Source organism: Phyllostomus discolor, chromosome X, assembly GCF_004126475.2.
Source record: "Phyllostomus discolor isolate MPI-MPIP mPhyDis1 chromosome X, mPhyDis1.pri.v3, whole genome shotgun sequence".
In the NCBI taxonomy this organism is placed as follows: Eukaryota; Metazoa; Chordata; class Mammalia; order Chiroptera; family Phyllostomidae; genus Phyllostomus; species Phyllostomus discolor.
The window spans coordinates 101,246,438-101,273,642 of NC_050198.1; the positions used below are offsets into that span (position 1 = coordinate 101,246,438).

Genomic DNA, 27,205 nt, shown 5'->3' on the forward strand with positions numbered 1-27,205 from the left:
TCAGCACTGTTTTCACCATAACTAGAGTAATACAAAATTATTAAAGATTGCTTTGGAAGTTCAGTTTTCTTATCCTGCGATCTCTTCAATTTTCCTTTATATCCTGCTCCTACCATCTACTCCCATCTTTTCAATTTTAATAAACCCAATCACACCAAGGTTTTCAAGTAAGTATATTTCTAGGAGCATCAGGATTTGAAAATCAAGACTTCAGGAAGAAGGGAATGCTTACCTCCAAATCACTGATGTTTCAGGTACTAGTGAAGGAAATATTTTGAGGCAGAGAGCCTTACAGGTGCTCTTTATAATACATCACAGAGATATGTCCTAGCATGAGGCTGTACCTACGCTAACATACTTCTTTGTCCCATGACCTGTTTGAAAAATACTCTTGTTCTGATCTAGAAATACTAGTCTTGAGGATTGCTTCAGGTGCCTTCTGCTCATCTTGTAGAAGTGGTGGTGGGGTGTTAGGTGCCTAATAGAGTGTAGCGCTGGGCTCTGGGGCTCAGAGACTCCCTGGAACACCATCTTCAAGAGGCTGTGGCTATGGGTCTAAGCTACAGGAAACCAGCTCATTTTCACTCAATCCTCCCTAACCACTGAGAGGAAATGGGAGCTTACCTACACTTCCTTGTCACAGGGACTCTTAGGGGAAGGCAGAGTGAGTGAACAGGAAGTGGGAGGTGAGTTTAGGTCTCCAAATTCCTCTAAAAAAAAGTAGCTATTTATTTCAATATTATGAATTTGAAATCTATGCATAAAAAATACCCTAGGCAGAAGTCTACCCTGTCTTGACTTCTTGTAGTGGGAACTACCTAAGGGATATCCTTAAATAAGGAATATCCAGTTTGCTACCTAAACAAAACAACTGAGGAGCTATGAGAAAGGATCACAGTGAAGACTGTAGTGGTCCACTAACTATGGAAGGGACCAGAGGGCACTTAGCTTAAACAAAGGGCTCCATAAATAAATATAGCCTGTGTATTATTACGAACTCAATGCTGAGTGCAACCACAGGATTGGAAGACAATGTACTCTAGCCCTATAAATAGAAATGAGACTTTCCTTGCTAAGTGTGAAGATTTTCAGGCTCAATGTACAGCCCATAGTGTAGCCCTGCACCTTGCATCATTAATGAGAGAGAGAGAGAGAGAGAGAGAGAGAGAGAGAGCGAGCGAGTGAGAGTGCTGCCCTCTGGAAAACGGAAATGTTCAGTGTGCACAGAGTGGCTTGCATATTTCACTCTGACATCTCACTACCATGTTTTTCAACATGGTAGTGATTAGGTAATGCTAATAATTTTATTTCTTTTTTTGCCTTTTGTTTTCTTTATTTTTTCTTTTGGCTTCCTTTTTTGTTTTGTTTTGTTTTGTTTTGTTTTACTCTTTCCTCACTTCCTCTTTCTCCCCCTTGTTCACTCCTTTCTTTTTCCCCCTTTCTCTCTCTCTCTTTCTTTTCTTTTCCCGATAGTAAGGGGGGATAGGATTGGTTGTTCTCAGAACAGGGAGCTGGAATTGATGTACAGATCAGTATCGTCCTTGTTGCAGTGGCTGTCAAATGAATTCTTTGGAGACCTATGGAGAAAACAGAAAGAAACTAAAACGGTAGGTTCTACTTTTCAAATGCATAATTAGCATTTTCTGTGCCTTTTACCCTTGATATCTGGAATTGGCCTCTTCACACCAGATTCTGGGTAACCTGTCAGATCTATGGGTGGTATGAATATAATGAACCTGGACCATCCCCATATGTCATTTCCTTGGTATTTGCACAAACAAAAATAATTATATGGTTGGTTGCCTGAGATGGGAGAGGGGAGGTAACTTTGAACTTGGAAAAATGTAAGTTTGATATGAAGAGGTTTTTTCATGATGTTTCACTCAATTCATATTAAATAAGATAGCCCTGTGAACATTTGTAATTTAACCAATTCTATTAAGTAGAGTTACTTGCATGAATATGTAGGATTTTTAGAAATCTACTCTTTGCTATAATTCTTTAAAATTAATATTTTTATTTTTGGGTGATTAAAATGGTTAAATTTATGTTGTGTTATTTTAAAATGAGCTCTGATTTAAAAAAATAAGAAAGCAGTAATATCTCAGGACCTTTATGAATATGAATGCATGTTCTTATCAGCTTGTATAACTTACATATTCTTACTGTAAAAGTGAATTGTAATTATTGTTAGCTATACAGAATCTGCTTTCAAAGAAAGAAATCCAGAAAAAAATGTATATTGAGAGAGAGAGGAAAAAGAAAAACAACAGACACAGTTGCTCTATTTCTCATAGATAAGCTATATCAAAATAATCAGTACATTAAAATCAACAATGAATAAAATGACATTAGGTTAAATTGACATTTTTAGATACTTATAATCGACTTAGGTTACTTTAACCAAATGTAAGTGAAATTATTTCCTGATTTGCATATTGTTTTTCTTTTGTGCTCAAAGAGAAAATATTAAGGAAGTTTCCTCCTAACTTTTAACCCAATGATGAGGTTATCAGTGTCATGATAAGTATTAAAAGCAGCATTCAAAGGTTATAAAAAAGGAAGGGATGGATTTTCATGGTACAACATGACCAAGTATTAAATCTCAAATGATTCTCCTGCTCCTTTCTCTGTTGTCAATAGCGGTGTGCATGAACTTCATTTCATACTGCTCAAATCTTTGTAGGGAAGAAAAAGGTTATAATTTTATGCAATTAGCAGAGTAACTATTTGTTAGAGAGCTGTGGTTCATTCAGCAAGGAGTATTTCTTTTCTGTAAATCTCAAATGTGGTGGCAAAGGCATCAATCTTACAGATAGTATTCAAGTTTTTAAGCCCAGGGAAAGATTCTGTCAGCCATACTAGCAAATATTTGGATTACATTAAAGCTGCCTTCGAAGAAGGTTGTGTAAGGGGGAGGGTATGTCTTTTAATTACAGAAAATGTTCTTTGCACTTGTGAACACATGCACTGCTTTGCCTTGCTAAGTGTTTACAGTAATATTTCTGTGAGGCAAGAATCATCTAGTATACTTATACCATTGAAGCCAGTGTAATATGGTCCTGAATATTGTAAAGGTAAAAAAACACAAAGTAGGACATTGACTCCTCCAAAAACCTCACTGAATTTCCACCAAGAGACTCTTAGGAATGAACGAACTCAATTATCACCATTTGTACTAGGTAAGCTGATATGCTTTTTGCTTTATTCTCATAGATACTTTTGGCACAATCAGATGCCCTGAACCAAAAAGGGAATTTAACTCCTTTTCTGACCACTATGTATTGCTGTGAAAATGGACCACAAAATAGTCTTGTTTCCCTTGTCCATTAAAGTGACCACCCAAAAGTGTTCCTCTTGTGTCCCAGGTCTCAAGACTCAGTCTCCATACCCCTAGTCAGAGAATAAAAAAATATTAGAAACAGATTCAAATCCTGCCACTCAGAGGAGCAATGACAAAAAGGGTCTGAGACTCTTCTATGCTTTGGGAAGTGACATAGATTGACAGTTTTCATTTTACAATTGGGAAAACTGAGGCTCAGGGTTGAAATGACTGGGCCAAGTACCTCTGTGAATCTGTGGCAGAGAAAGGGTTAGAACCTAGATATCTTGATGTCTCAGCCAGTGCTTATTTCTCTTCTTCTTATTGAATAACAATGCTTGAGAATTAAGGGATACATGCATTATTCATTGGGAAATGTTAAAAGATGTCATTTTGAAATTGCTCGAGAACCTCTCAATACCAGGGGCATACTTTAGGCTGTTCCTAAGGGCCCCTGATATGTAGCAAACTGTGATATGGAGGTTTTAGCACTATTTCCTTGGAAGAATAGGAGAGAATTATTCCTACTGTGCCCACAGAAAAAATCCCAAAATGCAAATTGATACGCACTAAGTGCTGTAATACAACCGTATTACATACTGGGTGCTGTAATTACATGGTAAGATTTTTTTTAGAGATACATTTAGTGGTTCTCAAATCCTCCTTAAATCTAAAGATGTGTATGTTAGTCAGGGCCAAATTCCTCACCATAGGCTGCGGGTCAACACTAGGTTTAGGTCATCTCTGGGCTGTTGATTTTCTCCCCCAAAGAACTTATGCCTTACTCTAAATTGAGTATCTTCCTAGTAATGACTCCAGAAAAAGCTTTAAAATATCTAATCAGCTGTAATAGCATAATTGATGAAATGTAATTAAAAAATAAATATCTAATAAGCTACAGAGAATTTAGGATTCACCAGGTTTTGGGAGCATATCTAATATTGGCTCTAAGTTTGATTTTGGATTTCCTAATATTAATATTCAAACACAATAATGATTCTTAGTCATTGTATACTTATGAAGTACTAAGCATTTGGCAAAATCTCTTATATTTTGACAATAGTTGTATTTAATTTCCTCATTTATAGGTAATAGATGAGGAAACCAATGTCAAGGAAATGAATAACTTTCCCAAAGTTGCACAACTGCCTTTGTTGACTTTGAAACCCAGTTCTGTTTGTTGCCAAAGCTCATTTCATCATGCTATGCTGTCTCAATATCGTACAGTCACGTTTCACTATTTTATCCTTTTCTTTTTTAGAATCAAGAGATTTTATAATAGAGGGAGTCAAAAGTGCACTTGTTTAAAAATAGGTTCTGTTTTTATTAGATTTAGTCTGGGTGGCTTAGGAAATGAGAGGACAATAAAACACATACAACACCGGATAAAAACATTTTAATTCTCTTTAACCAATATTTATAGTATTTTATTATTTTCTAGTACAGAATGGGTAATAATAGGAATTATATAATGTATAGCCCCAGCCCTCATGGAGCTTATTTACTTGGGGAGGACAAACTAGAACATATTAAATATGACTATAAAATAGGGATTTAGAAGAAGAATGTGACTTAATAATATATTTTGTCTTAGGGAGTCATGATCTTCATTTACAATAAGTTGATATGATGCAAAAAGGTCATGACATTAGAGCTTTTGAAAAAAAATTATATTCCTAACCTAATATCTGTTATGCTATGATTAGAGCAAAGCTTCTGAATTCTACATATAAGTCTATATGAGAGACTAGGAGAGAATATGTGATTTTAGATGAAAGTTAAAATCAACACAAGGAAATGGCTCCAAAAAAAGTGTGCATAAAGACTCTCCTAAACAGGTATGAGGAAATAGATTTATGTTTATACTTATCAATTGGCCACCTACTGCACTCTACATTAGCTGTATGGCAACAGAATTGGAGGGGAAATTATGAGATTCTTCATATACAAAATTGCTGTTACACACCAAAGGTAAGAAGAGAGTAGAACTATATTTATATTTGTGAGTCATGTTTTTTTTCTCTAGGAACAACAACTCAGAGATATGGGATACTTGTCTCAGGTTCAGAGTACAATGCATGACTATATTACAGAGATAATTAACTAGAATCTAACTCACACACTTAAGTTTAGCAGCTCAGTGTTATAACCATCTGACCCAACTAGCTACAGAAATCTGGGTTAAAAACTAAAACAAACACAAGAATAAGGTTTTAGGATTGTCTCCTGATGATGTTAATTTTCCCCATGTCCTCCTGCTCTCTGCAATCTCCTGACCCCCTATCTATCTTCAGTGTCCAAGAGGAAATAAAGGCCCTTGGGACGTCCATTTCTGAACTGTGTTTTAAATCATACTTTTAGCAGGCACCAGTCACAAGCTTGAGCTTCAATTTGTGCAAAAATCACAAGTTGGGACTGGCTAGGGGCATAAACATGAACAAGGCAGTTAGCCTCCTCATTTTTCAGTTTCTCTAGTAGTGAAAGAGGTGTGATTGAGGGCATCTCTCTATCACCATGGAGGGCATGGATCACCATACTAATGCCTATTAGGTGCTTTGCATTCCTTTGGTCACAGTTCCTCTGTACAATTTGCAAAATGCCATGGGCAATTGCTTTTAAATCACACTGGGAAAATTAAGTTGCACCTGCCTCACACTTGCCAGATTTCCTTCAGCACATTGGAGCATTATGCTTGGTTGAGCTTGCAACTTAAATGCATGTAAGGAGCAGAATAGTTATAAGGCTTACAGCTGAGTACATGAGAAGAAGAAGTAGGAGTTTTATGGATTAGTGAAATCACTGCCTTTAGAAATGCCAGATGGACTGTCCCAGCCACATTAAGGTTTGTATCTTAAATATATGGCAGCTTTTTATAGAACTTAGCATTTGACTTACTCAGTTTAGCAATTGATTTTACTCATTTCTCTCTTGCCTTTATGTTGTATCACTGCTGCTAGTCTACAGGTTTTCAAGGAGAGAGGCCATGTCTCCTCTCTTTTTATCTGCAGTGACATCCAGCATAGTGACTTGATTTACAACAAGGTATTACTCATCTCATCATTTCATTTTTCCTCCTAGATTGATAGTTTACAAAACTGTAGCAGAGGAAAGGGGCCAGAGAGGAAAAAGAACATTTGTCCCATTTTGGTTATTTTCTCCCAGTCTTGCATGACAGTGGAAATGAATGTCTGTGTGTCTGTGTTTCTATACATAAGGGAGGGTGGTGAGGAAGAGAGGTGGGAAAGAGGCAAAATAGGTGTTGATTTTTTCTGCACATGGTAAAAACACTGGCCTCCCTGCCATTGCAGAAAGAAAATGAAGGACACTTGTTTCCAGGTATTTGTATACTGATGTTTTAGAAATTTCACAGAATTTTGTAACATAAATAAAGCTTATATCCAAATGGTATTACTATAGATTGGAAAGAGAATTATCCACATATATATTAGAGAATATGTACTTGGGAGGAAGTGTGATGTGGACAAAGGAACACAAGGCTTTTGAATTAAAACTTAGATTCTAGTCCTCTTTCTGACATTAATTGATATGTAACTCAGGATGAATTCCTTCCTTTCTCTAGGCCTCAGTTACGTTCTTTGTAAAGACCAAAGCTCAAAAGAGATTAATAGATTATCAATAATGATTTAATAAATATTCCCCTGGCTGGTGTGGCTCAGTGGATTGAGTGCTGACCTACAAACCGAAGGGATGCTGGCTTGATTCCCGGTCAGGGCATGTGCCTGGGTTGTGGGCCAGGTCCCTAGTAGGGGGCACTTGAGAGGCAACCACACATTGATGTTTCTTCCCATCTCTTTCTCCCTTTGTTCCTTTCTCTAAACATAAATAACACCTTTAAAAAAGATTTAATAAATATTAATGAAGTCCAATATTTGTTTAAATGCTCAATCAGTTCTGCCAGCAATTGAAACATTATTAAAAAAGCTCATTGAATCATTGACAACTTTGGGCTCACCTATGACAATAGCATTTCATCCCACATGCTCACTAGGCATGCTCTAAATGAACTTGTTGATGTGTAGGTCGCTGAGCAGGCTTCAGGGTATGATATGAGAGATCCAACCTGTTTATAACATCTCCCTCACTCTCCTCCCAAATCACTGTGATCCTTTTTGCTTGGGTCTGCAATGGTTCCCATTATTTCTTAAAATAAGGCTTCTGGGAAAATGTCTACATACATCTTTGAAGGCCTCGGCTAATACTTTCCACTTCTCTGTCAGTAATGCATTGGCATAAATGAACTTATTAAATCTCAGTGGTTTTGAGCTTAAAAGTAGACATATTGGCCCAAAGGACTGTTTTAATGGGTACATGACAGGAACAAATCTCTACCAACCAGTAAAGGCTTCCTGAGACTGTGCGTCTTGGACTGGATATTAAGACTAGGCATTTCGGGTCATGATATGAGAATTCTTTATCAGACCTGAGATGATAAAGCATTGGAAAGGAAAGACACATATTTCTTTATATCTTTTTCAAATTTTATCTAGAATCATGCCAATTTACTGGGTCAAACTTTCTACTAGACTTAGACTATTAAAACTCAAAGGAACCTGAGGGATAACTTAGTCCAACTTCATTTTGCAGATGGAGCCTGAGGCCCAGAGATAGAAGGGACTTTCCCCAGGTAATACTACTAATTAGTGATAAGGCTAAGACTAGAAACTTATGTCTTTGACCAGTGCTTTTTCCTCTATACCCTGCTTTCTACCAAGAGACCTGTGTTGGGAATTGAAAACAAAAACAAAAGCAAAAAACAAGTAAAACACAATGGCTTTAGTGAATGTATCAGCTTCTTCTGAAAGAAGTTGGTAAAGTGACCCCTAAACCAAGCCTCATTGTTTGAACTTGCCTGACTCCTATCCATGAAATATAATAAATAAAATGACTTATAGATTGTTGAAAGAACTAGCTTGAGGCAAATTGGTTTATATGACAACTATTTTGTTCGTTGCTTGTCTTCTATTTTATTTGCCTTCTCTCCTTTCTAGAACTCCCTGCCAACACTTATGATGAAATCTGGCTTTTCAGGTAATCTTACTATGTTGCACCACTTACGACTGTCCCCCTCAAGGTTCCTGTACTTCCCTTATTTTACCAAGTAAGATGTATCTTTCTTTGTATTTCATCCCACCCTCTTTCTATAGTGAGAACTAGCTATGTAATGGATTACATTTAATGGGTTAATGTAAAAATCTTCCTTGGAGTGTTTTTAATTTTATTAGAAGATTCTTGGAGACAAAGTTCCTTACAGTATTGTATTTATAATGGAATATTTCAGGAAAGGTGGCAAGCCTGTACAAGAGATCATTGGGTAGAGTGATGCAGAGAAGAGTGAGATGTGGTTTTTTGATGCCCCTAGGTCACCCCACATAGGAAGCCATCTACAAGCATTACAAGGGTACCTATACAGCAGTTTTGTGTAGAGGATAATTTACCTCTTAGCACCAGCTTTGCTAACAGCCAGTGGCCAGTTGGGTCTCCATCCATGTATGTTCACTAACCCATGAAACAGTTGCAGTTGTGAGAACTCAGAAGAGATCCCCAACTGAGAAAAAGACAATTTCTACCCTCCAGCTGTGCTGTGAATTTGATTAGAATTGTGGAATTTTTCTGAGATATCCCATCATAGTTAAGAGCTGCTGGTGACCAGGGAATGACTTGTGAACCCTACCACTGATATTCCTACCTTCTCACCCTTTCCAAAGTCTAACACGTCAAAAAGAAATGTCAAGTGGTAAAGGAGTTCCCACTCATTCTACTTTGCTACTACTAAGGGCTAAGTGTAACTCTCTCCATACTCTCTTTTGCTCATGGTATTACATTTGGGAGATATCAGTTTCCACCTGTTGCAATTTCCCAGCCCTCTGTAAAAATCTCCTTCAAGATTCAATTGGTCAAACTGACAGTGACCAGAGGGGAGGGGGGAATAAAGGGGGGGTAAGGGGAAGGGTCATCAAGGAACATGTATAGAGGATCCATGGGCACAGACAACAGGGTGGGGATTGACTGTGGGAGCAGGAGGGGTGGGCAGGGCAGGGGAGAGCAACAGGGGGAAATTTGGGACAGCTGAAATTTAACAGCAATAACAAAGATTCAATTGGTCACTGTTCTTTTACTGTATGTTCTTTCAGGCATGAATAAATTGATCCAGCCAGATTCCCCATGGCTTCCTCAAGAAACCCTATTGCTCTGATTAAGGAATTCTACCAGCACTGGAGAAAACAGTTAAGTAGTCAAATATATGTTCTTGACGTGTGTTTTGGTATCATCCCCGAAAGGGTGCTGTTTCACTCTGTGGGCCCTGGGCAAGTACTAAGAGCCCTCACTGGCTATCAGTCACACATTTGCTTGTCCACTTGATGAATTACCAGGTAATGGCCAGGTTTTCACAGTCTATGAGTATCATCCTATAGATGAAAGCCTGTTATTTCTGGAATATTTGGTAGAATGTGGTATTTAATACTGTCCTGTGAGTCATATTAGAGCTTGAGGGAAAAGGAAAAATTTGTCATACTGATCTTATCTTTACTGTTTTGATATTATGGTCATCATAGATTTGCATTAATTTTGACCTTTTAAAAATATTGCACTAAAATATTTGTATCTTTATTACTGAGTTCTTTAGCAACTCCTTAAATTTTGTGTCACTCACCTCACCCTAATTCTTTATTCCCATTTGAAAGTAGGTCTACATTAGAAATTATACAGTGATTTCAATGCTTAACTTTATATATAAATATAAATGTACATATACTACATATACTACACACACACACATATACACACACAAATACACACACACATATTGGCCACTTTGGTCATACAGTAGAGAATAACATGTGTGTTTGTGTGTGTGTTGAGGAAGGGGATACCATTTAGGCAAATGTTTACTGATTAGTAAGCTAAAAAGTCAATGAGTCTTAGGTTAAGGACAGATTTGAAGGATGAAGATTTTGGAGAAGGGGAATTGTTTGTTATGTTTGCTTTTGGTTCATTTGTATGGGTGCCTATACTTAGAAGAAGTGTATTACCATTGCACCAACCTAGATATCTAACCATTGAATGGGGGCATGTCTAATATTTAAGCTTAGTTTAAAAGACCATGAGCAAAATGACTGCATAGATTACTTAAACATGAAGAAGATAGTCACATTCAGATAAATCCCTAACCAGGAGATCAGGGTTTTAACAATATACTTCTTTATAGTGCAATGCTCTGTATGTGAATACAGAGTGCTCATGTTTAAATTAAGTATTTAGTATAAGGGTTTATGCATATCTGGAAGCCAAATTTAAGTCACTCCATCCTTTCTTTCTGTTTGCATTTTCTCATAAAAATGAAAAGAACCTCTCTTCAAGACCACTTGAGATATTTCCCCCCTGATGTAATCAGGATGAGTATAGTTGGAGAGCTCAGTGAAACAAGGAGAAAAAAAAATCAGGCACCTGTCCAGAACATGTTATGCTTGCAACAGTCATAAATTAGTGATTAATAATAGATGGAGTAGACTACAGAGCTAAAGACATACTTCTATTGTCAAAAGTAATTATAGGTTGGCTCAAATAAAGTACTGTACCTCCCTTGGAGGTATTAACAAATGGAAGTGCTGATTGAGCCTGAATTTCTGTTGTGATATGAAATTCAAATTAATTGGGGGAAATTGAAATGCATTTGAATTTATCAATAGCTATGAAAGTCCCTAATCAAGATACAACCTCAGAATTAAAAGAAAGAGAACTACGCTTCTAGTACTACTATCGAATAAACAAAAAAGCAAAGCAAGACAAAGCAATAAAAGCATTTTATTAATAAAAATGTAAATATACCTCTATAATTTGTTTAAATGATTTTGTTCAGGAAACATTAGCTGGCAATAGCTTTTTGGCCACAGCATTTATGTATGCATGTAATATATGTAATAAAACATTTTAAACATGTAATAAACAAATATAGTAAATAATTTTTAAACATATAAACAATTAAAAAGTTTTAAAAACAAAAATAATAAAATTTCAACTCATTGATGGATTCCAGAAAGATAATGTGTTTGTGTATGTGTTTTATGTTGCTTTGTGTTTCTTAGGTGATTTTTCCCAGATGTAGAGGTTCCAAGTAAAGAATACTGTTCATTCTCTCAGTAGAAGAAGACTGTTTTAGTGATGAATAACTTGATGAGATATGTAGGATATGTTGATGGCATAGTTGGAGCAGTTGTGAGAGTTATTAAGGAAGTCAGACAGAGCTAGAACTAAGGCAAAAATAATGTAGATAAGAACAATGTACAGGAAAGATCATATGAAACAAGTAACAGCCTGCATAGGAGGCAGAGAAGAGAAGCAGGGGCAGGGGAATTAAAGAAGATTTTAAATTGGAAAGTTCAACTTATTAGTGATATCAGTGATATTCTCAATATTGGGAAAGACAGGGAAAGAAGGGCATTCTCAGTTTTAGATAAATTTACCTTTAAGAATGCTAGTCATTTGTTTTAATCTTCTTATAATCCCACCTTTGATGCCTTCTCCAAATGACTGATAGATGGATAGATAGATTATAGATAGATAAGAGGTCAATCATACAACAAATAATAAAGAGCATTAACAACATTAACATTGATGGCCATCTTAAAAAAAATACCCAGATTTCACATACCATCAATTACTGTGTTACTGACATCTATCATTGAAATAATTGGCTCTGCAAACTGTCAAAGAGTTATTTCTCCAATCTCTTTGTATCTGACATGTACTTAAGTTGGTAAATACAAGGGGTGGGGAGCATCTAAATTTGAACCTTTTGTCATCTCTTTGAGCAAAATGTCATTGTCATAACACTTGATAAAATGTCTAAGAAAACAAGAAGAAAATGCAGTGAACTCAATGTAACTGAATTTTGAGAAGTGGCTAGTCATTTAGTTATTCCAGTGAAATAAAGAGCCATCAAAAATCTAAGCAAATATTGCTGATAATTCCATTTTTATCCAGCTGTGTAATATCCACTGGAATATTACTTAGGCATTAAAAAAGAATGAAAACTTGTAATTTGCCACAACATGGATGGACCTAGAGGGTATTGTGATAAGTGAAATAGTCAGACAGAGAAACACAAATACCATATGATGTAAGAAATGCCTTATATGGAATCTAAGAAATGAAATAAATGAACAACCAGAACAGAAATAAACTCATAGTTACAGAGAACAAATTGATGGTCACCAGATAAGAGGGTAGTTGGAGAGATGGCCAAAAAAGGTAAAAGGGATTAAGAAGAGCAAATTGCCAGTTAAAAATAGTCATAGGGATTGAAAATACAGCATAAGAAATATATTCAATAATATTGTCATAATTATGTATGGTGCCAGACAGGTACCAAATTTATCATGGTGAACAGTTTCAAAGGTACATCAATGTCTAAAACTAATACAATAGTATATGTCAAGTATAATTGAAAAATAAATGAAAAAATAATAGTGCTGTTCTCTCAAAAAATCTTGTTATATATTGTCACCAGTTTGGGATTAAAATCACCTTTTTTTTTTTCTTTAGCCTTTTACAAAATTCATTTAAGGGAAAGCAATTAGAAATGAGTAAATAATAAGCTTATGCTTAAATTATGCCTAGACTTACCCTAGGCCAAATTAACCCCCTAGGTTTAAAAACATTCAGAAGTTCAGCTTTGCTCTTTGAGTAGATAATGACATAGAGAGGTAAGCTCTTGGACTGTATCAGAAGTAAAAGTGCACAAACCAGCAGGTAAATTTAATTATATATATAATCTTTTTACAACTGCAGGTTTGGGGGACAAGTGCCTGTTTAACATATTTTTGGGTACTTTCTCACTCCTCTGACTATGGTGGGGGAAGGACTTGTCATTTCCTGCCATAAGAAGGCAGCAAGCTGTGGTAGAGAAAGTAAAAATAGCACCACATTGCCACAGAGAATTGTGCTGTCCTCCATTTTGGTGTGTGTATGTGTGGTGAGAAGGTGATATGTTTTAAAACTGACCTTCACTTGTACTTCTTTTGATCACAATACAATGTGGCTGCTTAAATGTATATTCTCAACAGTTCAGATTTCTTTTAAAAAGGCAAGGAGTGTGTTTTGAGTCTTGTACTATGCCTTAGATCATTGACTAAAGATAAATATGGGAAATTTGTAGTTGGGTAATTTTTTAAATGTCAAATGGACATTAAGCTTGTGGGGACCACTGTTACTGTGAAGGATGTGTTTTCTCTTCGATTGTTTCTGAAATTTCTTTGATTTTATTCCCAAGCACTTTAAGTGAATATGCGGTGGTTATTTTGGGAAAACCATGGAGGAAATCTTAATTAGTTCAATGAGATGGTATTCAGAGCACTTATTTTATTCATTGGCAGATTACCAATAATGAAGAGGAAATTTTCTTGTTGAGAAAAAAGAATTTTATAAAGAAAAATATGTAATTCTTAGTAAATAAAAAGGAAATATTCTTCAAAAAGTGCCCTCTGTAATCTCCAAATGCTTTACAATGATGAACCTCAATGATTAAAACAATAGCTAGAAATTACTAAATATGTGTTTAGATTTTATAACTTGAAAAGTCTTTAAGTGACATACTGCAAAAATTACACATAACTAGATCATTTAGAAAATGGTTCTGAAAACATACTGGGACATTTGTACTATCTATTTAACAGGTATTTCCTACATGTCTGCTAATGGATACTTATTTAGTACAGGTCTATTCTAAGTGGTGTGAGTGATACATGGATGATTAGGACAAAGTCCCTAGTCTCAGGTAACTAATAATCTAGTGGAAATATACACAACTAATTACACCATTGGACAGGATGATACACATCAGGCTACAATAGGGGTGCAAGTAATATACTGTGGGAAGTCAAAGGAAAGAAAGGTAATTTCAATTTGAATGGCTCAAGGAAGCCTTGGAGGAGGATATGAGATAATCCAAATTCTCCTTTATATCAAGGATTTTCCTATGAAAGTGAGAAGGTGGGGATGGGGGAACAGAACATAAAAAAAATTCAGACTAAAATAAAAGGTGGAAACATAAAGGTACATGATATATTCAAGAACAGCCTGGCATTGCAAAAGCCTAAGAAACTTTGGAAGGGTATAGGAGACCTGGCTAGAAAGAGAAAATAGAGGTTTGAATTTCAGATTTTTAGTCCATCACAATGTTGACACTCAGAGAATTTTGCACAAGTGCATGATATGCTTCAACCTATATCTGATAAACACATCTGCAGAAATATGTGAGTCTAAAATAAGAAAGTATGCTATTTAACATAATAAAAAGGAAGTATGCCCATTACTCATGCCAAAGTGTTATAAACAGAGATAAAATATGAATGTTTGTTCCTCCTTCTGAAGTACTGCTAGATATTACTGATACTGTACTGGAAAGGTATAAAAACTTTTCATTTGCCCAGTGAGATTTCTTACTTGCTTGCCCATTTGTTTTAGGTAGAAGTTGCTACCCTGTCCTTTGAATCAACTCAAAGTAAAAGCTCTTAGTATTTCTGTAAGAGCATCTGCAAAAAGTTTGGTAAAAAGGGATTTTGCGAGCTTCATACATACTTTTTAACTCATACTATAGACTGAAAAAAACACACAAGAATGGGTATATATTCTACTTTTAAATACAAAGAACAAGATCTCACAAGAGTGGCCTGTCCAGTCCTCCTTGATTATATCCCAATCTTAAATTGCATTACTATTCACTCCAGTAAAATAAAGAGTTATCAAAATGAACCAAATATAGCAAATAATGCCACTCATTAAAAATTACTTTCTTTAGTAACAGAACATTATGCAGTGAACACAAGTATGCAAAATTCCAGTTAAATATTGCCTATACAATAAACTCCAAGATCTGATATGATCCCAGGTTTGACTTAGATTGGGTCTGTGATTTTTAAAAAGACATTTTAGCCTTGTCCTAGAGGAGAGTAAAATTTCCAGGTCTTTGAAAATCTATTACTTAAAAGATAGGTGTGGGAAGAAGAGAGGGTATCATAAGAAAGGGTCTCATCAGACAGGCTCAATTTTTACCATCTCCTTTTACTCAATATATTTCATGTTATCTCATAGAAATGTGACAACAGTTCTAAGAAGAACCTACAAAATAATTTGATGTTTGATGTTTCATACCTGGAGCATTGATTATTCCAGACTTGGGCTATAGAGACTTCCAAGTAAATATATCATGACCTGGGTTCTTGAATCATGAGTACAGTAGATTTGGCACTAGAGTCTTCAAGGTTAGTTTAGGACATTTCCTATTTTATTCCTGTAGCCCTGCTTTTGGAGACAGATCCAAGGCAACAGACACCTCCCACTCTAACACTTTATAGTTGTAGCTCTTTTTTCAAATATGGTGGCTTACAAAGGAAGAAGAGTCTGTGTTAAAAGTGATGTGCTACTCTATCTGCTTCCACCTAAACCAGGAGGCATGTGCCTGTCATTGAGTTTCTATCACTGGTAGAAGACTAGTCAAGGAATCCATCCAGTCATATTTTTTTATGACACTTTAGTGCCAGTAACCAGAAAGATGCCTCTAAGGGTCAAATTTTCAGAAGACTCGGTTTGCTTCTACTAATCCAGGAAGGTTGTACTGCTGGAAGGAGAAGTGTAGGACTGCAGTAATGGTTCCTGGCATGTCATCACTTCTTGAGCTGTGACTCAAGGACTTGGGAGGTTTACATTTTGAAGAGACAAAGAAAACTCTGAATAACTTATAAGATCACTTTCCAAGCACAGAAAACATGGTAGAAGATTGAGAAGTAACCATCCAGAATACTGTTTGGTTGGAATACTAGATAAGTCATGCTGTAAAGAACCAGAAAACAAGACAGGTCTAGCAAAGACAAAATTTCTTTGAGGGGAATCTTATATTCAATCACCTGGTATAGCAGTGTTCAGTGTCTTGTACCCCTTGCCCATGTCTGACTTGAAGCCTGATCTAAGGACAGAATCTGTTATCTGTCATCTAAAATCCAAGAATGAGATCCCCATATTTTAGATTAATTGACTCTCTCAGGGTATTAAGTGTTCTATGAGCATTTTTAGAGTAATTATTGAGGATTCTGTGGGTAATTTTTAGTGTAGTCACTAAGGGCGAAACACTTCTTTTTGCCCCTTGCATTTTAGTGTTTAAAATATTAAATTTTAAACCATTTTTTCAGGATTATGCAGTTTCTGAAGATCCTAGTGTCTGTGAAGAGGTTCCATATTACCTTTTTGTTGCTTAAAACAAAATTTTATGGGTTTGGGATGATATAGTGTGGAGAAAGTGGTCTAAATATAAATAAACCATAAGTAAGTATGGCAGGCGAACTATTAAGCACCAAGAACAGAAAAAGCTGTTACACTAACTGAGTTAGATGAAAGGCAAAATATGCAGAAGCTCTGGGATGTATTGCACATGATCCAGAATTTCTGAGTTTGTAAAGGGTACTGACATTACTCAGGAAAAGTGGCCAAGATTAAGTTCCGGGATTCCAGCTTTAAAAGTGGGAGTCTGCCTGGCTGGTGTGGCTCAGTTGATTGGGCTTTGTCCTGTGAACTGAAAGGTCAATGGTTCAATTCCAGGTCAAGGCACATGCCTGGGTTGTAGGCCAGGTCCTCGGTCATTTTTCTCCCTCTCTTTCTCCCTCCCTTCCCCTCTCTAAAAAATAGATAAATAACACCTTATTAAAAAGTGAGAGTCTGGTATTCCAAGCTTAAACTTTCTCTGTAGAGCAAAAGGCTTATCCATAAGAAAAATGAATTTAAGCCCCAGTCAACAAGTGGAAAGGAACTTCTGTCTTTTTTCTTAAAAAAATTTTTTTATTGTTGTTCAATTACAGTCTTTTTTTCTTTCTTTTTAAAAAGATTTTATTTATTTATTTTTAGAGAGGGAAGGGAGGGAGAAAGAGAGAGAGAGAGAGAAACATCAATGTGCAGTTGCTGGGGGCCATGGCCTACAACCCAGGCATGTGCCCTGACTGGGAATCGAACCTGCAACATTTTGGTTTACAGCCCGCGCTCAATCCACTGAGCTATGCCAACCAGGGCTACAGTCTTTTTTCTTAAATGAGTTTTTTTTTTTTTTTTTTTTTTTTGGCAACTCTTGAAATCACGCCATGTTAAGTAGCTACCTACACTCAAAATCAAGACCAACACAGATGTGAGGACACAGAGACTGGTTTAATTTTCCAATCCACTCTTGCTGTTTTTAACCAGAATGCATAAGGTTGGTTTATATCTCCACTTTTGTGGCCTATTAATCCTATGAAGCAGTAGATAGGGCTCACTCTTAAAGAAAAAATGCAAGAAAAGGACTGCAAAACAGTAAAGAGGGCCACAAGGACCTGATTATCTTGGACCTTAGTTTATTTGATGTAATCTTGGAAGCTTATAACTTTCCTAAGAACCCCTTTTATTTTTCAAATGCTCATGTCTGGTCTGAGACACAAGGTTAACATTCAGAAAAACTGCAGAAAACTTCCGCAGCCATGTCAGCACTGAGAATAGGAAATACTACATGCAGTTTTCCTACTGTAACATAACATAATTTTCTCATCACTTCTACAAAGTGAAAATACTAGAAATTTAATGTGTAAAATGGAACTTTGTACACAGTGACTTGTGTTTTCAATTAAAAGTTAAAATTCAAACACCCAGAGTGGTAAAAGCAGGAGGCAATGACATCAAGATATCTGGCTACATGTAATTCTAGACTGTGTGCTATCAAAACTTATTTATGACTTTTTCTAATATTTTAGCTATATGTAATTATTTGATATCCACTATGAATCATGAGTTAAATAATAGTAAACAACATGGAGCTATATTACATTGTTTACAAAAAGGAATCATCCTGTTAGATTGAGCTCTGCTCTAGATGTTCAAAAAACTTAGTTGAATTGAATCTACTTCAGTTCCTACTGCATACAAAGCAGCTGCATATTTTGGGGGTAGAAGATGATAAAAGTAAGTAAAACATAAAACATTCTTAGTGGGTAAGGAACTCATGATTTTGTAGGATGTAGTATAAGAAGGAAACATACTTCTAATATAAAGTACTATGGAAAACAATGAGAGAAAGATACATCAGTCAACCAATTATCTTGAACAAATAGTCAAGTAATAGAAAAATACCAATTAAGATCCTTTTAAAAAAGTTTTAAATGTTATTTTTCAATCTCAGTTTACATTCAACACTATTTTGTATTAGTTTGAGATGTACAGCATACTGGCCAATCACATACTGTACTTTACAATGTGGTCCCTCTGATATTTCCAGTACCCACCTGGCACCATACATAGTTATTACAATATTATTGACCATACTCCCCACATGGTACTCCACATTCCCATGACTATTTTGTAACTACCAATTAGTTCTCTTCATTGCACATTCCTTTATGTAAACTAACTCCTTTATGTAAATATCCCCCAAACTCTTTGATTTCTGCTTGTATGTTTATGAAGATTATAATTATCTTTTCAAATTAAGATAAGATATCTTTAGAGTTTTGATCAAAATTTTATTACAAGTTAAAAATAGTTTGGCAAGAATTTCAAGTCTGTATATTTTGTATTCTTATCCAAAAAATAATGCATGGCTTTAAATTTATTGAAATATTCTTTATGACTTTCAGGAAGTTTATAATTTATTTTATATAGATCTCATATATTTCTTTTTCATTTTTTTACCAAGTACTTTATATTTGATATGAGTATATAATTATACTTCAATTATTTAATTCTAGTATACAGGAAACTTATATCACTTTGTTTACAGCCACTTATTGAATTTTCTTGTTAATTTTACTAATATTTCTCTTCATTCTTTTGGATTTCCTAGCTATGTAATCATATTACTCATAAAACTGATAATTTTATTTTTTCCTTATATTTTTACTTTTATTCTTTAACTTCTATTTTTGATCAAATTGTATTGGTTAGATATTTCAAAAAAAGGACTATGGGGGTTTACAGGTAGGTATGGTCACAACTAGGCAGGGGATAATGAAAGCTTCATGAAGAAGGTAACTTTAACTTTTTTTATAGTGCCTTTGAAGGATAGGCAGGATTTCAATAGGTAAAGATGGGGTAGGGCATTTTAAGCAGAAGGAAAATTAAGAACATAGGCAATGAAGATAAGAAAGGACAGGAAATACCTGCAAGGATCTAATTTGGCTATGAAGCTTTACAAAATGAATTGATATTGGTCTTGCCCTTTATAACTCAAGGGACTCTCGGGTTTGAATGCTTTCTGATTTGGTTCTCTGTAAAGACTGTTATAATGTAGACACCTTGACTCCACTCTTTGGTAATTAAGATTCAGTACATCTGGGATTTTCATTTTAATATGTACTACAGTTAGCCCCAGGAACACATTTTGAGAAACCCTGCTTAAGAAAAAGGGAAATAATAAAAGTAGAAACCTCTAAATCATGTGAATGACATCAAGATCCTGGGAGATGGGATCTGTGAAGGAAAAAAACCTGATGAACATATTTTTAAGTAAGTGGTAGGAGCAAGGAAGTCGGTAGGTATTAAAGAACTTGTTAATTATTGGTACAGATTTCAATAGCCTCTGGAGTTGCCAGTCCTGAAAACCCATCGGTGTGCCCTAGCCTCCAGGATATGAAATAATTATGAATTAGGATATCTGAGGAATGGCAGTGTGACTGGGCCTTATTCACTGGGGATATGAGGTCGAGTGATGACCATCTTGTTATCTCCAAGTAATTAAAAGAGTGCTGTTCAGAGCAGAGAAACAAGATGCACTGCCTGCTGGAAAGGAAATGGGCTTCAGGTCTCAGTGGAAATGTGTTGACTCAGCTAAATGAAAGAATTTCCTGGAACAGTGCCACTGTTCACAATAACTACATTGCCTGTTGGCACACAGGTATTTTCTCCCTTCATGAAGTCAGTCTATGGGGGAATCATAGAAGGTATCAAAAGTAAGAGAAGTTGGGAGCCTGAAGGAATGTGGTATATGGGTAGAACACCGCCCTTTCAAATAAAAAAAAATCTGATGGAACATTCAGTGGGACAGAACTGGTGAATTCCCTAGAAGAATTAACCAGGCAAAGACTTTCTCTACTGTTTTATGACTATGCTGTAGTCAGCTCTTTACCCTGAGGCAATTGCTGAACAGGTTTACTGGAAATATTGTAAGCTAATTGACTTTGAAGATTTTCAAAACTGAAAAAGAAGTTTGAGGTTTTTATGTGTACTGATTAGAATCAAGAAGAATTTGTTCTACTCTTTCCTATCCAATATGTACACACCTTGTTCAGCCCTGCATGATTTCAGTCACTTGCAGCACTAATTCTACTTTTTCTTGGCTTCCTAAAGTGTTTACCAAACCAGAACTCCAAAATAAAGTTGGATTTTGAGCAAGTGGTTGCCTATGGCTTGTGATCAGATGGTTGCTCAGCGGGGTTCTGTATCCAAAAATATAGTCTCTACTTGCAATTAATATGTCTCAAAGAGCAGCATTAAAAATTAGATGATTTGATGATCTAGCATTTTTAATAATTTACTTTCCTTTATTAAAATATAGAAACACATTTTGATTGGGGAAATTCTAACATCTTCATAGATAATAACATTTTGCTCAGAGGAAGTGAAAGATAACTTTGCTTTAATAGTTATAGTGAATTTGAGATGATGATGAAATATGCAAGAGAAGAGTTCTTACATATAATTGGAAAGAGAGCTATGGCTCAGATGAGATGATATAGATTTAAGACTCATTGGCCATGATAGGAGAAGTGAATGGATGTTCAGTAGAGGTTGACTAGACAAATATTTGTAAATTTCTAATGTCTAATCAGTAACATTAGTTGGTGATGCCTTTTGTATAAATAGTTAAAAGGAAGTTCAAAATCCAGGGCTTTTCACTTTTTTTGTATGCTACCTAATTTGTCCTGTCACCTAAGCATAATCAGTACCTCTGAAAATATTTTAAAGAAGTAGTTCAGTTTAGCAGCTGAGGGACCTCTAATTTTAACCACACTTTCAATATTGAAGTTCTTTACAGTTGTACTTCCTTGTATTTTACAACACCATCTCTATACTTCCTTTACTTCCCTATCTGAGAAATCTCAAGCGTTTAACCTGAATGCATAATTCATGGTATTCATCAGACCTTTAATTACAGTGAGCACCACATCTCTGAATAAAAAGTGCTCTTTTACTTAACAGGCAAAATAGTCAAAATAATAACTACAATTCCTTCAGAGTTCGAATCAAGCACCTTAAACCACATGGATTTTATAATCCAAAGCAGGATGTTTCATAATTTCTATTTCATTTTTGTTCTTCCCCCATATCTTTAAAGTCAGTTAAATCCTTCTGGATTTCAGTGGCCTTGAGGCAACTCTCCAAGTCCCTACTCTAAAATTTGTTTGCCTCAGAACAAAGGTCATGGACCCAGCTGAGTCAACTTTCTGGGGATTTTGATTCTTTCACTGGTGCTATGGTTTGTTGTCTTGGATAATTGAGAGGTGACTAAATGACCCATGTAAATAGAAGCATTAAAGAGAGGCTGGTTGCCCACTTCTTCTCAGACATCTGGGAAGGATATAGATCAAATCAGTGGCCCCTCAATAATGGCTCAAAGAGAAATGTTGGGTTGGCTGTATTTGAATCATATTGGGAAGCTTTTTTAAAAATACAAGTTTCAGATACTATATATTGAATCAGAATCTCTAGAGGAGATGCCAAGAAATATATGGAAAGGTTTATTTTAAAAAAAATGTCCCCAGATGAGCCTGACAATTGGTGGGGTTTGTGAAGCAATGGTTTAAATCAGAGCATTACAAATGCTATTATGTAAAACAAAAACCTGTAGTAATTGTTAAACTGCAGATCCTGATTCAGCAGGTATCTGGTGGGGCAGGGGATTCTTCTGTATTTGTTCTGTATTTCTATCAAGCTCTCAAGTAATGCTGGTTCAGGATGATATTTTGAGTAGTAAAGGGCTAGATTACCTCTCAGAATCCTCCTAGCTATACTTTCTTGTGATTCTGAAGTGCCTTGTAGAAACAGTGGAATGTTACCCTTATTCACATCAGAATTTCCTATGTAAACTAATAGATTTTTCCACACATCGCCTTTTTTTTAAGTGTCAGACAATAATTTTTTTCTTCACTTTTTAGCTTTCGACACGTAACTGAAAAACTCCCAGAAAAGGTGGTGTATCTACATTGATCTTCTCTGAAGAGTTGCAGACCTACCGAGTACTTATACAAGCCTTTCTTCTATGTGATCCATAAAAGGAAAAACAGCCTGCCAAACACCTGTAAAGTGACAGCTATCATATGAAAATTAGGAGAACTGTTGTATGACATATTCATGATTCAAATGAGAGAGAATCAACTGTTGTGATGTCCCAGAAGGCCTTATGATGGAGTAAAAAAAAGGGGCAAATTGTAACAATTTGTCATCTGTGCTTGCACGTTAGACTTCCATGCAGTTACTGTAGACACATCAAAGCAAACTTGCAAATAGTTCTTTGAAAATCATATCTAGAGGTTGAGAACTACACATAAGAAGGAGGTTATTTTATATTCAGCCTGTCCAGCCCATCGATAATTAATTTTTAAGAAAGAGTAGATATTGATTGTGAATATAGGTTTTGAACTGCCATTTGGCAAAGACAGTTTCTGTGGGAAGAAAAATGCCTACTAATGACACATGTGCTGAGCCAGATGGACACATTACAGATTTACGATACTTTATCTATGCAGTGACATACACTGTCATTCTTGTGCCAGGTTTCATAGGGAACATATTAGCCTTGTGGGTATTTTATGGCTATATGAAAGAAACCAAACGAGCTGTGATATTCATGATAAACTTAGCCATTGCTGACTTACTACAAATTCTCTCCCTGCCTCTGAGGATCTTCTACTATTTAAATCATGACTGGCCATTTGGGTCTGGCCTCTGCATGTTCTGTTTCTACCTGAAGTATGTCAACATGTATGCAAGCATCTTTTTTTTGGTCTGCATCAGCGTGCGACGATTTTGTTTTCTCATGTACCCCTTTTGCCCCCGTAACTACAAACGGAAATATGACCTGTGCATCAGCATTGCTGGCTGGGTGATCATCTGCCTTGCCTGTATGCTCTTTCCTCACCTGAGAACCAGTGATGACACTTCAGGCAACAGAACCAAATGCTTTGTAGATCTTCCTACCAGGAATGTCAATGTGGCCCAGTCTGTTGCCATGATTACCATTGGTGAGTTGATTGGGTTTGTCACTCCTCTTCTGATAGTCCTATATTGTACCTGGAAGGCTGTTTTATCACTGCAAGATAAATATCCTGTGGCTCAAGACCTTGGAGAGAAAAAGAAAGCCTTGAAGATGATTCTAACTTGTGCGGGAGTATTCTTAATTTGCTTTGCACCTTATCACTTCAGTTTTCCTTTAGATTTTCTGGTCAAGTCCAACAAAATTAAAAGCTGCCTAGCCAGAAGGGTGATTTTGATATTTCATTCTGTTGCCCTGTGTCTTGCTAGTTTGAATTCCTGCCTTGACCCAGTCATATATTACTTCACCACTAGTGAGTTCAGAAGACGGCTTTCAAGACAAGATTTGAATGATAGCATCCATCTCCATGTGAAATCCTTTGTGAGCAACCATACTACTTCTACTATGACAACTGAATTATGCTAAATAAAAAACTGAATGTGGCTGGAAATGAAAATATATCAGAATACATTTGTAATGCCCCAAGCTACTGGAAAGTAATCACCAGAAGCACTCACAGCTTTTTGGTTATGTTCTATCTTACCTATGTGAGGAATTCACATATTTATATCAGAACCTATTTAGAGCATTATACTCTACCATCATTGATGTCCATCCAGTAATTTGTTACCAAGTCTTTAAGACTTGAACTATAAAATTTCAGTGACATCCTCTACATATATGCTCTCAACTAGAGTCATCAGTTTTATCTGTGAACCTAAGACACAAAGAGATAATCACTTTGGTGTCATCATAAGCACTTAGTTTGTTACAGTGGACACTGAGTATTTAGAGGCAATGTAGTTGTCTATACTGGTAACTACAGTTTATATTCCAATATTGTATTTTGGTTATATTTTAAGCAGGATGGACAATATATTATTCTGTGAAAATAAAGTGTTATAAACATGGGATCACTTTTATCTCCCATGTGTGATTACACTCTAGGGTTTGAAGACTCAAATAGCTATTTCCTTCATTTCAGTGTCAATATGAAACATCATCTGTCACACCTATTCATAGAATGAAAATCTGAACTTGGGCCTCTATTATGTTAAGAGTAAGGACAAGAAACAGATTCACCTAAAATAACTTTTTATGACTGTGTAAGCTGCCATATGGAATCCACCCAGGGCAGATAGCTTGCAAAGTCCACACAATGTGACTGAAATTACCTCTATAAGTCAGGAGACAGCAGATAGGTCACAATCACAATTTGGTTCCCTTAAATTATTTCTGAAGAACACCTCTGGAGATGCATGTACCTGCCTTGTTAAGGGCGTTTCCACTATGCTTCCAGAGTAATGTTGAAGTACCTCTGACAGATTACTGCATTTTTTGAGCCTATGAAATAAGTAGTGCACTAATGAATCACCAAGCTTAGATCAGAGGAAAAAGGAGTTGGGTAGAGCTCTTAAAAGCCTCACCATATTGTATTTCTTCTTTTAAGTTAGGTGGCAACTGTCAAGCCACATCCGTAAGCCAGAGTTGGGTTTGAAAGCAGCTAAGCATGTGGGTCCTAGTCTTCAGTAATTTGTCTGGTCCACCTTTGCCTTGGTGGTACCATTCTGAGGTCAGTATAGCCTACCTCCCTGCAGCTGGAGAAGTCAGTTTTTTCACCTTTTAAAAAAAGTGCATAAGATTAATTTTGGCAGCATTGGACACTCTTTACAATGCCTTGCCTGATACCTGTTTGGTACTAGTATCAGGAAATAGAACCAGGATGTGAATAGTAATTAAACCTGAGGTCTTAAACATTTCAAAACTGTAAAACATGTTTTAGCAAAAAGCTCTAACTTAAAAAAAAAGCTCTACTCAAAAATGTGTACTATATAATAAAGACACACATTATTGTGAATCTGGAAGGAATATGGAAATTAACCCACAGTTTCATCATATTTAGAAGAAAGGAGTTGTTTTAGGCACACAGTTATGATACTAATATGTTTGGGGGAGGGAAAATGGTGGAATATCTAAGATAAATAGAAATTTTCTAATGTTTTCTCTGGACAAGTGTTGGTATTGTTTGTACTTTGTTATTAAAATAATACCCTATTAGAAAACTGACGATGTGCTGCTAGCAATAGTGTATCTATCTCCTAATTATATATTGTAAGGTACATATTTTGATGTGTTAAATAAGTATCGTGATTTTAGAAAGAGTAACTATGTCTGGTCTGTTTGCCTTAAAGTGATTTGTGTTTGGATATAATTTAGTGTTGTAATGGGTTCACAATTAAGAATTTGTGGGTACTTGGAATGGGAGAGTCTTGCCTATACAATATGTTTTTACTATTTTCCACATAAGCATGAATTATTCTTCTTATGGTCATTTTGTGAGATCAGTAACCCAATTTTATTAAAATATTATTTTCTATTCAAACATATCATTTTTAAAGGGGAGGGGAACTATTATCAGGGGATTATCAAACTTTTTAGAGAAATGGTTGAGGTTGAAGCCCACTTATTAGACAGCCAAAAAGCCCTGGCAGATCATTTACATCATTCAAGGAGATAAGTATCCAGTATTCTTAGGCTGGTTAGCTATGACCACCCTTTCTCCCCAGACCTGTCCATCTGAATTTGTATTCATTGCTCTGATTTACTTTATCTACCCCTCCTCCCCTTCATGATGTTTTGTCTTCTGTCTTATTCCTTTGTTCTGCAAATCAGTAATCTGGTCAATTTATTCATACTAAGATTTTAATGTGCTAATGTTAGCCTAGTATGAATTTTCCCAGGGATATCTAAATTTTAGGCCTTGTGAATAAGCCTTAACTCAAAGTATTAATCCCTAACTTTTAATGGAGGGAATTAAAAACACTGAAACAGAGTAGAAGAGAAGATACTTTGAAGAAGTGGGTTTTACAGCACTGTTTTTCATATTATATATGTAGTAAGTGATCACCTACTTGGTTTACCATAGTGGGGATGCCAAATGCTAAGACCTGTATCTACAAGCATGGCTATCAGTTTCTCAGATTCCTGCTTTCTTTTTAACTTTTCGCTTTCCAACTCTGGACCTGATTTTCAGGGAAAAATCTAAACTAGGAGAGAAGTACTGCTGCAGCTGCTGTCCAGACAGCAACTTCCTCTCTGAGCTTCTTTCCTTGGAGAATCTCTTCTCTGAACCTCCATTTATCACTCTCTGGGTTCAACAAAATTAGTAAACATCCTGAACTATAGTAATATACAATTCAAGATAAATAAGCTCACATTTTCTATATAAAGTTATTTAAGTTATTATTCCAAGTGTGTGTGTGTATATATATATGTGTGTGTGTATATGTGTGTATATATATATGTAATTATTCCAACAAGACAGATTTTGAATATGGGGGATTTCTATGTTACTATTATTCCCATTATTATAATTATTATTTTATTCATATGTTTTATATGTTTTCATTTTTACTCATTTAAACAACTAATTCTATTAACCTGTAATTCCATGAAAAGAGCCACCTGCCATAGGAACAACAAATCAAGTTACCTTGGTCTGAAAGGGCGCATAAGCAGAAATCTTGTGCAACTTCATTTTTATTTTATCTTTTTGTTTTTACTCCAAAGACACTGTAAAAATGTTGCACTTGGTATCTAGTTAT

At 35.8% G+C, this 27,205-nt stretch overlaps 1 protein-coding gene across 3 annotated transcripts; it reads left to right on the forward strand.

Annotated features, from left to right (window-relative positions):
- Positions 1–1,075: 1,075 nt before the first annotated feature.
- GPR174 (G protein-coupled receptor 174) lies at positions 1,076–26,628 on the forward strand. Of its 3 annotated transcripts, XM_036016432.1 has the most exons (5): positions 1,076–1,289; positions 1,551–1,607; positions 8,332–8,371; positions 9,475–9,567; positions 22,504–26,628. In XM_036016432.1, the coding sequence occupies exon 5, from the start codon at positions 23,025–23,027 to the stop codon at positions 24,024–24,026; it is 1,002 nt and encodes a 333-aa protein (XP_035872325.1). In that variant the 5' UTR covers positions 1,076–1,289; positions 1,551–1,607; positions 8,332–8,371; positions 9,475–9,567; positions 22,504–23,024; the 3' UTR covers positions 24,027–26,628. The 3 variants fall into 3 exon arrangements, with proteins under 3 accessions (XP_035872325.1, XP_035872326.1, XP_035872324.1); XM_036016433.1 differs by lacking the exon at positions 8,332–8,371; XM_036016431.1 differs by lacking the exon at positions 1,076–1,289 and having other exon boundaries at positions 1,368–1,607.
- Positions 26,629–27,205: the final 577 nt, after the last annotated feature.